The 13,671-nt window shown below is 35.0% G+C and overlaps 1 protein-coding gene across 1 annotated transcript; it reads right to left on the bottom strand.

The window, feature by feature from the left end:
• Nucleotides 1–950: 950 nt before the first annotated feature.
• On the bottom strand, nt 951–3,482 carry LOC112274534 (GATA transcription factor 21). Its single transcript, XM_024504166.3, has 3 exons — nt 2,491–3,482; nt 1,929–2,240; nt 951–1,802 (listed from the first exon to the last, which is right to left on the bottom strand). The coding sequence occupies exons 1-3, from the start codon at nt 2,803–2,805 to the stop codon at nt 1,389–1,391; spliced, it is 1,041 nt and encodes a 346-aa protein (XP_024359934.1). The 5' UTR covers nt 2,806–3,482; the 3' UTR covers nt 951–1,388.
• Nucleotides 3,483–13,671: the final 10,189 nt, after the last annotated feature.

Genomic DNA, 13,671 nt, shown 5'->3' with positions numbered 1-13,671 from the left:
TTTTACATAGAAACTTCTTGTCTATGAGAGTGTTGTCAAGTGGGAACCTGCATGGAAGCAAAGTGATGGTTAACTGTGTTGTTGCTCAACTTGTGGGGAATTTGAACACGTGAGAGTATGCATCAGGGATGTGTGCATATTGAATTGGTTTTTGCTTACTTAGGTCAGCAAGATTCCCTATCTAACTCCTGGAACTCTCACTCGTCGCATTTCTTCAAGTGTTAATAAATGTTTCATATTGCATTGGTCAGAGCTGGATGAATATTGAAGCAGAAAAGCTCAGTGCAGAGGTATCAGGTAAGATATCGTTGCAAGATCAACTGAACAAAAAAAATCCTTGAAATTAGTTTAAGCACAGTGGTAGGAGTGGATATCACTTGGATTTAGTTTCGTACCGTGCTGGTAAACTCCGACACAGTTGCAGGTCAAAGAAGAGTAGCACAATGTAAGAGAGCAGTATGTGGAAGTACTGCTCTCTTGCACAACGACATGTTATCTCTGATGCACTATGAAAGTGGAAGGAACGCGTGGGTTTAGGGGGTTGTCATGGATTCCTCCCAGTCAGTTCTAATCCTCAAGATTCCAAAGCCACCAGTCATGTACAGATTTCTCATTGCAACTTTCGTTTACCAATCACAAGTTCCTAGTTACTGTGCCATTGTCTACTGCTTGCAAGAGCAGACGAACCTTGTTTCCCTGTAGTCGACCAGCGACCGTTAGGGTGGAATGTTGAAGAGGGTTATGTTCAGCAAATAATTTCAACCGCTACAAGTCAAACAAGCATGTTCGAACTTATCCGCTCGGATATTAGATGCAAGCTTCAATTGTGCATTGCGTCAATTCATAATAGGAAAATAAGGTCATTCCAAACTGTACTACAATATTTCATTTTTAATCCCCCAGGGCAACATATGTAACTAATGAATACAGCAATATCAATTAGAGGAATGTGCAAAAGAGGACTGAATTTCTTTCATTTGAAAATTTTCCTACCTCAACATCAACTTCCTTCATCGAAAAGATGAAAAGAGGAAGCTGGTGGAAATCTCAGCTAAACATTGCTGGACTAATCTTTGCTACCAAAACCAAATAGATACCACTACCTACATTACAATCGGAAACAGGCAAAATTTATCATCAGTGCACTTCTGAGGATCAGCCACAAAAGGTATGTAGTGTCTACTCCACTGCAGAAAAAGCCATGGCTACTCCAAGAACAAACTACGAGTATAGCTAAGTGGCTGCCAAGCATTTAAGAGAGTCGCCGATTTCTTCAACTAAACTCGATCAACTATGGAAATAAGTTCTCTTGAATGTATTTACAAAGCCTTATGCGACCAAATTTGGTGCATTTCAAACATGACCCAGAATAGTACGACCTAACAAGGTCAGGCGTTCACCATGCCGCATGAGAGTGCCATCAACAGCACAGCTCCTTCTTCTTCGTCTGAAGAGAATGAACCCACATGCATATTCAACTCCTTATCTTGGATGCGGACGACTGGTGAGGCTCGGAAATCTCGGTGCAATGTACTCTTGGGCGAGGATGCAAACAAGGGAGATTGCCATGTCATACAACTTTCGGATAAAAGACTCTCTGACGTCCGAAGTAGAGAACCCCTGCTTCTCTTCCTTGATTTTGCTTCAGGAGGAAACACCCAGTAATGCTGATCATCGTTCGCAGATTTCCGCTTCGCAACCTTAGTAACGCCAGGGTGAGGAGTCTGCGATTCGGATGAACCATTGGCAGCTGACCTTCGCCCAGCTTTCTTGAAGCGAATCCCGCAGGCATTACAAAGAGACTGCGGGGAAACAAACAAAAACAAAGGATCGTTAGAATTCGCTTTCAACACCCGTCATAGGTACACATTACACATTATTTCAGATAAATTTTCGAGAAGATAAAGAGAATAAGCTGCAATAAATACCTTTGGTCCACCAGGTCCATTCCTCCAGAGAGGCGTCTTCGACGTACCACAATGGGCACACACACGTGCACAGCCATCGCCATCTTGCTCGAGTCTGGAAGCAGGTTTAGCCTCCACCGCGGCACTCGAAGCTAAATAGTCGGGCAGCCATGGTTGTCGTATGGAACGATTACCACACGTCTGATCCTCTACCATGCTATACAATGCTTTAGAGGTATTAACGTCATTCTTGTATGATATCGCAGACGACCGTGGCCATGCCTTAAAACTCTTTCTACCTCCACTAGTAAGGCGCCCTCCCCTTTCAGAAACCTGCAGGTAATCGAGAAACGATCAGATGAAAAGAGGATAGGGTAACCCAAATATTTGGTACAAGTGCGAACTCCAAGTCAAACCGGTAAACCAAAGCCATGAGATCCAGTCAGTAACAACACGCACATTGCACCACTCGCCATTGATTGCGAGCACAGAGACCTCAATAAACAATTCAATCGTCTTGAGAATATCCGATCATCCTAAAGAAATTGGAAACCTTATCCCAAAATTCTAAACCACTACCTACCTGAGGATAGTACTCGGGGGAGACATCATGATCACTGTGATTACTACTACCACCCCACGACATGTCCTGATCACTTCGGTCGCGTTCCACCACCTCCGATCGCACTGACAGCGACCAAGCGAGGTCCTGTTCAGGCGATCCGGCGCGCGAGAGCAGGGAAGGGATGTCTGTCCGCGATGCGATCGACCCTAGCGAAAGGGTGCAGTCCACAGCAAGTGAAAGATTACAGTAGCTGGGATCCTCCGTTTCAGCAGGTGAGTCTGAACCGCAAGGCCCTCTAGCTCTTGGGCTCCCAGCACCTTGTACGCCCACCATTCTCGATGTAAAACGATTTCTTCACTCAGTTCACGTTGATCTCACAATCTATCTTGGTTCTACCGATGTAGCCTCGTAATCAACGCAGATTTCCTAAAGCCCTCGCCAGTATGCTGTAACAAAATCGTTGCGAACCTCGTGTCGCCCACTGCTTCACTCAATAGCTACTCGATCACTCAAAACCCGTGGGCCCAACAATCTTCCACTCCCATCCATTCACGATACTCCCGCTCTAAGAGCTCCTCTCATACCTTCATTCGCCGCCTCATGGTAAGTGACCCCACACTTCCAACCTGAGAATCTGTCACCAACCCAGACTGGCCCCCTCCGTTCCCACGCAGGCAGTCACTATCCATGGAATCACAAGCCCCACTCGGTCACAATTCCTCTTACAATCTTTACGACTGCAGCTACTGTGATATCCAGACCCTATCCGATCAGCCAACACCGATTGATCGACTACCTCACCTCAGCAGGAAGGAATCTACCGCCAACAAACAGTCTGAGACGAAAATGATTGCACACCCGAAACAAAGGATCACAGCAGTATCTATACTTGCAGCGACGGGCAGATCGAAAAAGCAGGCGATTCTAAGTTAAGAACGACCGGAGCGAAAGCAAAGAATAGCGGCGCAAAGGGGGCCGTCCAATCGTCCCGCACTGTACGTTATCTAATAGTCTGTGGACATGGATCCATACATTCTCCATCGGGCACAACCCTCGCGCGATTCGACCTCAGACTGCTGTGCCTCCTCCGACCCAGCGATCACCCTCACCGCCCCAGCTCCCACATTCATCTGGCCATCGCGCCATCCGCTCCCTTCATCCGTTCCGTGGCCTTATCTCTTCGTCGCCGTTGCCCTACCATCCATTTTCTGCAGGCCCGTCATTATGAAGACCTAATCCCACCTCTTCACGCCTTGCTAGCGGTGATCTCTCCCGACCCCAACCCCAGCCCTTTTCGTTTTCTTTCCATTCTTGGCCCCGAATGCTCGCGCACCCGATCGCTGAGTATCCGAGTCATTCGAGCTTAACAACAACTAGGTAGAATCCTATTCGACCCCCCGCGAGTAACTGCAGTTGCTCCTGCTTCTACTTCACCTTTTCTAGTCTTCGCCCGATCCCTTCGATCGTCGCTTCTTAAAAAGGCTCCGATCGCAAGAAGCGTCGCGAGCTTTGTTTCGAGGTTGTGTCTAATCAACTTGAGGAAGAGACTCTTCTGCTGTGGGTGGTGCTCTTGTGGTTCTACGCGGTAGTGTGAATGGGACCCGAGCTTGGAGGATAATATGAGACCACCAGATGCCAAGCCTGTTCCTGTCTGGGCAGCATCCCAAATGCATGGTTGCCCCCTTTAGTGTGCAATCTCACTCCCTTGAGGAACTTGAAATTGGATGGAATATGATTAAGACTGTGCCTATCGGTGACTGTAGTTTCTATTGTCCTCTCCATCAATGGAGGGACATGTAGGTGTGTGTATGTACTTTGGCATAAAAGTTGAAACTTGTTTTTAACATTTTTAGAGAATTGTAAACACTGTATCCATAATTGATAGTGTTGCACCTCATGTGATTTCCACACAACTTAAATTGACTACATAGTGTGTTTCTATGTTTAGGGCATGTTTGGCAGCCCAATATTGACTCATAGATAGAATAACACTTTCTCAAAAAGTTTTTTGCATTTTTGGCATCCAAAAAAAAGGCTTTCAAATTAAACAGTTTGTTAGGCAAATATATATATATATCACAATTTTTTTTTTCAAAAAATATACATTGGTTCCCTATTGACCACCACCCTTTCTAAATATATATTTATAATTGTTTACGTGGAGTTTACTTAGGATGTAGCAATATCAATTGGGGATGTAGCATTAACTATTCTCTATTTTTATTTTGAAAATCAAACACTTATTTGTTGAAACATCACAGTTTTTTCACTAACTTGACAACAAGCAAGACACCATTTTCTAATTTATTTTATCGAAATCATCATCATCATTATTATTATTTCTTTCTGTGTTTGGGTGTGATAGTGAGCACGTACAGAAAATAATGGTGTTGAACTATCCACTTCAATTGAGTTGACTCCAACTTTTCTCACTCTTTTAAAAGGTGATACTTCCACTACATCTTCCAAATGGTTGACTGATGCCTTCTGAAACTGTATTAATTTAGTTGTGAGCTTTTGAAATAGATTGAAGATGTGTGGGAAAACATATTGAAAGGGGACCATATTTGACCAACATAGAATTGGGGTATGTTTGTGATAGCGGGCTGATGGATGGAAGGTATTTTTTTTTTGGGTAAAATGAGTTTTCGCCAATTCATTGTTTTCATCCACTAGTGAAGGTTTCCTTTGGACGTGTCTAGACTGACATAGCAGTGGTGACGTGGCTTTCTGCCTCCAGCATCTGCAAGTAAACTTTCTACACAAAAGCTCAGATTCTCATTCTAATGAATGATCTTCATTCATCCACTCAAAGAACCCCTTGATGGGGGACCTGCATGTGTCACTTATTGCTGCCAGGTTAAAATTAACGGCACAGTATTTGCCACATAAGAATTCATGGACCAAGTATTTCAGCCTCACGTCCATACAAAGGGTGTATATATATATTTATATATATATATATACAAGTGTCAGTTTATTCTGCGCCAACAAACTACGCGATACATCTAATTGGTAATTTAAAGTAATAGCAGAGTCAGTTTTCTCATTACTTGATTTTCTTTCTATAGATTCAGCATTTGCATTCTAAAATTAAAACTTAAATAGGTATACTGATTAGTATCAAAAATATCATGTTGACATTTTCAACTTTATCATTAAGGATTTTCGAATAAAAACTTTAACTCATTATCCTCTCCATATAGTAAATACACTATTTTCTGCAACCATGCATGCATATCTACACATACAATTGTATAGGTGTTGTACCCAACACAACGAATCTTCATGTGCTATGATAATATGTGAGTTTAATCATGAAGCGCTTTTTAAAAAGAAAAAGAAAAAAGGAAAAGCAAACTGGTGCATTACTAAGTGTTGCATATGTATTAAACATGCTAAAATAAGACTAAAAATACAATATCTACTCTGAGGACATTAAATACTATTGTCAGAGTCTATTACTACTATAATTTTGGTAGTATCAATCATCACTTTTCGAAACTACTCCATCAAGAAATAAACATGCTCTTCATTCTGCAGTTATCTTTTTCTTTTGTTTTCTTTTTGGGTTTTAATTTTTCTGATTTCTTTTTTGTAAGATATAAAAAAATGGATAATTCAAAGCAGTATTTGTTATTAAAAAATGACTGTAATGAAGTATGTTTAAAAAGTGCTCTGGATTTTGAAAAATAAAGTCTAGTAGTACGCTGTAGAAGGGTATAAATTCTTCATTGTGAAACCAGAATATGACAACTCTGATTGAAACAAAACGACATAAGTATGTCATTTGATTACAACTTAAATACACTATTAAACAATATGTTTCAACAGAAAATAACTGGGTGGCTTTTGAAGGCACAGGTATTTTAATCACACAGTCTGAACCTGTGAAACTTCATTCCAAGCGCTACTGTTTCATCCCTCTCAGTCTTTATTGTTTTAGATACACACCACATATTTTCAAAATACGCAATCAATTGGAGAATGTTGGACATCGTCTTTGTTCATTAGTGCAAACCCACGCTAGTTCTGTAGCAAAGGCAATTAAGACTTCAAATTCCACATTCCCGGGTCCCCAACCAGGTGTGACAAACGCGATCTTTGAACAACCACACGCAGTAGATGGTGGCAACAAAACAGTGATCTACTTACAAATGACGACGACGACGACGACATCCTTTGTGTTCAAATCACATTCCCAGAGTTCGCTAAGAGAACGAGCGTCGGAGAATTGAGAATGAGCTGTTTTTCCAGAACGACACGGGAGAGAGACACCCCGTTAACAAGATGTGGCTGCAGTGGTGTGCTTCAGATGTCGATGCAGGAGGAATATCTTCCTGCCATGAGTTTCCAACGGACTAGTATAGCGCGAGCGCGCTGTGAATAGCCACAGCGAGTGGATGGATGCACGAAGCCCAGAAATCGCCATAATGGGGGGATCGAAGGGGGCACAACGAGCACCAAACCAACGAATGACGAAGCCCTTTGATCTGCGTCCTCGAGATCCTCGCACTGAAACCTTTTTGACTGACGCCGCATCCTCCCAAAATGGTGTTCATCAAGACACCCACCTTAAAAAAAGACGTTACTTTCCCGGAGCTTCCTGGTGCCAACAAGTTCGCTTATCACCTTTTAGGTCAGATCTACTTTTTCACAACTGGACGTGTTGCCATCCCCTAGTGTCGGAAGGTGCCTAAAAGGGAGCGTGACGTGGATGCCTGTCAGGCCAGCAGCCTTTCAAAGTGTGCGAGGTGCGTGGACCTCTGCGGGCAGGAAGTCTGTCCCTGGCTGAAAGTGCTTGAGCATGTTCGCTGTTGGACGAGGGCTCGAATATCGTCGGAGACTCCATTGGCCGCGCCTTCCCGGCCTCTTGGGGTTCACTCTTGATATCCGGAATTAGGTGTTGAATCAAGGACGTGGCTTGTGAGATTTCGCCTTCAGGTACATTCATCATAGGTACTGTCATGAACATTCATTCATCCCATGCATTTCCATCGACATTCTCCGTGCATCCTCTTCTAACACGGCGACCGACGGGCTTTGCCGTTACAGAAGCGAGCTCCCTGGTGCCCATGCCTGTGCAGTGCCATTACCGGAGGCTGCTGAGGTGACTTCATCATCTGCTTAGCTGGATGACCTTTTGCCACGTCGACGAGCCTCGAAATGGTTGTCGCGCATCGTAACTTGTGTGGGGACAAAGCACTTTAGTGGAGAATCCTATCAAACTGTCAACAGAGAAGTGCGAAAGCAAACAGCGAAAGGCCACTTTGAAACCAGAACAGAGGATATTGATAAGGCTACACTCATTGTTTATTTACATTATCCTGCGGTAACAGTGAATACAAATCTCAGCTGATAGATTGCGTCCTAATCATTAACTACAGTGTAAAGGAACGAAAAAAGCCCCTCGAAACTTGACACGGCCAAATGGGTTCAGTGTTCAAATAGCCGATAATGTGAGCTTGTCAGCATAGAGCGCAGCGCTCAGTTTGACTCCACCAATTTGGACTCCCAAAGGGAGCAGAGTTTCACTCCCGTGCCCTACCGTCTGGTGCAAAGAAGGCAAAATTCGGATCTATGGTTCGGTGACAGCCATCGCTGCATGTTGGGTTCAGTGCCGAAACTGGGTGATGCGACGAGTCTTCAATGAGAAACCTGATTGAGGCTCCCGGAACTCTCAATGGAAACATGCAGCGGAGATTAGAAAGGTTGAGGAATCTCGCCAGTGCGGGATAACAACGTATTTCTGAATGGACCCTCGACGATTATTCTTTCTACAACACTCCTGAATCTGCTTGATTCTATTGAGTTCAGTTCCAAAGAAGCTTCTATAGTGAGAACGAAGCCGCTTGAACGACCTTCGAGCCCAGGGTGCCGCCTGGAGGCTTAATCAAGAGGATGATTTTCTAATGATGAATTCTGAGGATGATCTCTTATACATTTGGAATAGCAATAGTGATCCATGTAAAATACTATGAAAGAGTCAAACTGAATTAAATTTGCACAAGGCACATAATGCTAATTTAAGTGCAATGAGGTCACACCCTCATGCAAAGAAACATACTATTACATTATTTCCTCAACTAGTACGTTGACCAGTCAAGTAGTCTGAGGAGTAAATTTTGTTTTGTAATTTTGTTTTGTTACATTTTTTTTAATTTGTTTGATTACATAAAATTTAAGTAATGAATGTTTTTCATCACTATTTTCCAAAATAAAAGAGTTGAATCATTACATTTATTTCAATTTTTTTATTTACATTTATTTATTAATTTCTTCATGTAGAAATAAATAATATTTTGTTAGTAATACTATTTATTTTTAATGGATTAATATATTGAAAGAATTTTATTAAATAATATATTAATCAAAAAATTGTAAATCTTTATCATTTGATTTTATTATTATAAAATCAATCAAAAATAGTAATGAATTAAGGCTTTCTAGTTAAATTTTTATTTTCACAAATAATTAAATAAAAAATACTTTAAACATGACCAATAAATCAACTAAGCACACTCTATTAGTTCAATAAATATTACTTCTTTATTACTATTATCATGTTATTATTACTTGTAAGATTTAGTAATATTATTTATTAGAATGAACAATAATAAAAATGTATGTATATAGAGTTGATTGTATAATTCATCCAAAGAAAAAAGAAAAATTACAATATAAAGTTGATTTTAAAGACTATTGAAATAAATATTTTTATTTCTTCTACTCAAAGTATTTAAAAAAAAAAATTCTTAGAAATCTAAATTCTCTAAGAAACTTGTATTCAATCTATTTTTACTTCTATGAACTTAAAATTAAAATCCATGTAATTATAAACAACCTAAACAAGATCTTAAGAAAATTCTAAGATATTACAAGCACATCCTAACAATCTTAGAAAAATCCTAAATATAGCTGGTTAACTTCTGATTTAACATTATGTAACTTCTAAGCACATCCTAAAAAATTCTCATCAATTTTTTTTAAAAAATCCATTAAATTTCAAAGAAATCATGATTAATTCTTATAATAAATTCATTAAATTTCAAAGAAATCATGATTAATTCTTATAATAAATCCATTAAATTTCAAAGAAATTATAATTAAATCTTATTCAATTTCAAACAAATAATCATAAATAAATATTAATAAAATCTTAATTAAATTCTAACCAAATTCCAAAGATACCTTTGAAAAGACTTGACCAAATTCTAATAAATTTAAATCAGTTATAATAAATTTAACAATAGATGATTTAACCTTGAATTTTAAAAAATAACTATTAAATTTACTTAAAAAAATTTACTCCTTTTAATCCCCTAAATGACAAGAAATGTAATAAAATCAAGAAGAATTGTACTAACAAAATGAGAATAAACACTAATGAATTGCTTAGGTATTGGAAAGCCTCCTTCTTTAATCTTAAAGTCAAACTTCTAATATCAATATATATATTTTATAAGTTTTAGAATTACATTCAAAATTTGTGTAGATATTAAGATTCTAATCAACTACTAGTCAATTAAATTTAATTTTAATCCAATTGGTATTTTATTGCAAATATTTGAAATCTTATTTAACCTTGAAATTATCAACTACTAATATCTTAACTCACTTGAATTGTAACAACTTTTCAATCTAATTAATCAATTAAATTCTAATCTATGTCATAAACTTATTATAGGCATATTCAAAAGCCTAATAAATATTATTAGTATATTTGTAACAAATTCACTAAAATTTCTAAATTATGTATATATTTTTTTAATTTTAAAAAATAAACTAATTTGAATCAAATTTTGACTTTGCATGGTTCTTACAAATTCAATACAAACTTAATTTTCTCTAAAACTAATGCATGTAAAATTTCTATAAAATTTAGTGTCAATTCTAAATTTTTGATTGAAAAAAGAAGTTTTTATTTACTACGGATGCACTATTCAGTGGTTCGGATTTTTTTTTTGACTTTGGTTCACAAATGCTCTTCTATAGATATCAATCTAAGCATTTTTTTGATAATATTTGCTAAAATATACTATTAATTTTTACCAAAAGAGGAGTATTAAATGATACCATATTATACCATAGTAAAGTCTAAATACCATAGTAACTAATATTATATACATATAATGTTTTTTTCTGGTATTGAAAGTAGCTTTAAGTAAGTTGATATTTTCATTAGCCACTTTAAGCAATATTAAAAACTACCAATTAGACTTTAAAATATATTTTTTCAATCATAATTTAACTAAAAAATTATACATAAACTTTTTGCATGGTATGATTTTTCTTTATTTTAATTCAAATGAGACAATAATTTTTTTCAGAATTTTTTTTGCAAATTTTAGAAGAATCTTTCGACACTTAATATATAAAATTATATAGCTATTCTTTGTTTTATAGATAATTTTTTATAGAAATAAGTTCCAATATTTAAACAAAACATAAGAATATAAGTTTTATTAGCTTAGCCATCTATGAGATTGAATTGAAAGTTTTTGAATTGTAGGAGTTAAGTTTCTTTGAGTTAGACAATTTAAATATGTCTAAATTTAATTATTCCAATTTTTTCATTAGAAAGGCAGTCTTCATATATATCATTGATTTAATAGCAAGATTTGAAATATATAAAAAATAGATAATGCATGGTATATATAATAAAATCTGTTTTTTTTAAAATATTAATTAACTAAATAAATATTTAGTAAAAGTATTATATATATATATATATATATATTTATATATATAATGTATAAAATAAGTTCTACTTAAAACTAGAACTTAGTTCTTTATTAAAAAATAAATTGAAATATCTTTAAAAGCTAGAAACATATCTTTAGAAAGAGGTTTTGTGAAGATATTTGCCGCCATTTGATATATGGAATAATTTTTCAATCCAATCTATTTTTTCTCCACCCATTGTTTAATAAAATTATGTTTTATATTTAAATACTTTGTAAAACCATGGTATGTTGGATTCTTTGTAATAGCAATGATATTCTAGTTATTATTACAAATAAAGATCATTTCTACCTTGTAAATGTCATAATTTCTAAGTACTTTGCAAAGCCATGAAGTCTCGTTCATTGTACTAGCCAAATTTGCATCCTCTACTATTGTTGATAAAATTAAAACTAATGATTGTTTTTTTTTTGACCGAGTGATAATTAAGATGCTTAATATGAATGCCTACTAAATGAAGTGTCTTTACATTACTTGCTCTATTTGCATTACTATAGCATATTAGTTGTAATTTTATTTTTTGCCTTGATACTACAATATCAATTTTTTTGTTCTTTACAAGTATCAAAATATTTGCTTCATCCTTTATTAATGCAAAATATATGAATGTGCGACTATGGTACAAATTTTTGACAAGCAAACGTAATGTTATACCTTGTATCATTTGCAAGGTACAATAATAAACTTAAAGCTTTTTGATAAAACTTTATACGTTCTACATTTAATAGATTATCATTCTTATGCTTAGTAAAATGGCCTTATCTCATTGGTGTGGCAATTGCCTTTGCATCTTTCATCCCAAAATCTTCTAACAATTATCAAATGTACTTAGCTTGGCTTAAATTAATAGTATCATTCTTTTTGTCTTGTAAGAAATCATTACAAAAGAAATGACTACATTCACCTTATTCTTTTATTTTGTAGTATTCTTACAATTTACGTTACATTTCACAAGGATTTCAAAGTTTTTGTCACTAATTTATATATCATTGACATAGATAATGAATGTAAGGACAAATCCTTTAATTTACATTGTGTATAAATAAAGATTTAATTTAAGTGATTTTAATTAAGATTTTATAAAGATCCATCTAAACTCTTGTTATTGTGTGGTAGCATGCTTATATGGTGAAAAATAAAAAAATGGATGTTATTATAAAAGAGCCAAGTAGAAAGATATTATAGAAAAATAAAGATAAATGATAGGAATATAGTAAATTTTTTATATTATAAGGTTCATTTGTAAATTGAAGAATATAATTAGAGAGCAGGTAATTGAAGAAATTTTGAGAGTTGATTTCATATCATTTGAATTAATATTGAAGTTTTGAGGGATTTTCAAAGCAAGTAATGTTTTTGATGGATTTAGATTTTTAAAAATAAAAATAAGTTTAAAAATTTTAGGATTTTGTAAGCTTTGTAGTATTTTTACAAATAAAAATTTGGCAATTTATCATTGTGCTTGGTAAAAATGTATTTAAGAGATATGAAGTCAATTGAGCTATTAGATTAAAGAGTATGAGAGTTTTTGTGGTCTCAAAAATTGGGGTATAGAGGACTAATGAGGTTTTTTAAGATATTTATCAATAAGCTAGTTTGATTGATGTATAATTTTACTCAATAGTAGCTATCTTAACTTCCAAATATTTTTCAAATTTTGAATGCAATTAAAAAATGAAATTAAGAGATTATAAATTTGGAATATCAACATGAAGGTTAAAAAGGATGTCAACAAAGACCTAAGTGGAGTTTAGAGATTATTGTCTATATAGTATGTGCAATCTTCTTTAAATTTCTTATGCTTATTTTTAACTTAATTTTTAACAAATTTCAAAATTTAAATCAAATTTAATAATTTAATTATTAATTATTGAATTTTTAATCTATTATAGGATTATTAAGGATTTATTTAAGATTTAAGATTTGGTTAGGTTTTGCTTAAGGTTGGTTTAGGATTTGATTAGGATTTATAATTTAGGATTTTTTTAAGATTTCATTAGTATTGGTCTAGATTTTAGGATTTGATTAGGATTTGATTAGAATTTATTATTTTATTAGGATTAGTTTAAGATTTAAGATTTTATAAGAATATAATTAGAATTTATAATTTCATTAAGATTTTATTGGGATTTGATCTAAAATTTGATTAAAATTTATTAAGATTCCAATTAGGATTTAAATAAGATTTGATCTAAGATTTGATTAAGATTTATTAAGATTTTAATTAATATTTTAATTATAAATTAATTAAGATTTTATTTAGAATTTGATTAAGATTTATTCTTTTAAGGTTGAAGATTATTTAAAGTTTATTTAAAGCTTTGTTAGACTTTGTAGGATTATTGTTTTATTTTTACTTACTTTCTACAACTAAGTGCTTAGTGCATTCTCAAAAAAGAATATAAATAATATGATATTGTTTCATTTGCATCTAATTTATTTTATACCAAATAA

The sequence above is a fragment of the Physcomitrium patens genome, chromosome 21 (genome assembly GCF_059467195.1).
Source record: "Physcomitrium patens ecotype Gransden chromosome 21, ASM5946719v1, whole genome shotgun sequence".
Lineage (NCBI taxonomy): Eukaryota > Viridiplantae > Streptophyta > Bryopsida > Funariales > Funariaceae > Physcomitrium > Physcomitrium patens.
Note: the sequence above shows the minus strand (reverse complement) of the source record. Positions and strands in the feature narration are given on the sequence as shown.

Excerpts from the sequence above, each read along its gene's own strand:
- LOC112274534 (XM_024504166.3), bottom strand. The coding sequence starts at position 2,805 with ATGGTGGGCGTACAAGGTGCTGGGAGCCCAAGAGCTAGAGGGCCTTGC. Across the intron at positions 2,241-2,490 it reads CCCCCGAGTACTATCCTCAG|GTTTCTGAAAGGGGAGGGCG; the intron begins GTAGGTAGTGGT and ends GATTACCTGCAG. Across the intron at positions 1,803-1,928 it reads ATGGACCTGGTGGACCAAAG|TCTCTTTGTAATGCCTGCGG; the intron begins GTATTTATTGCA and ends GTTTCCCCGCAG.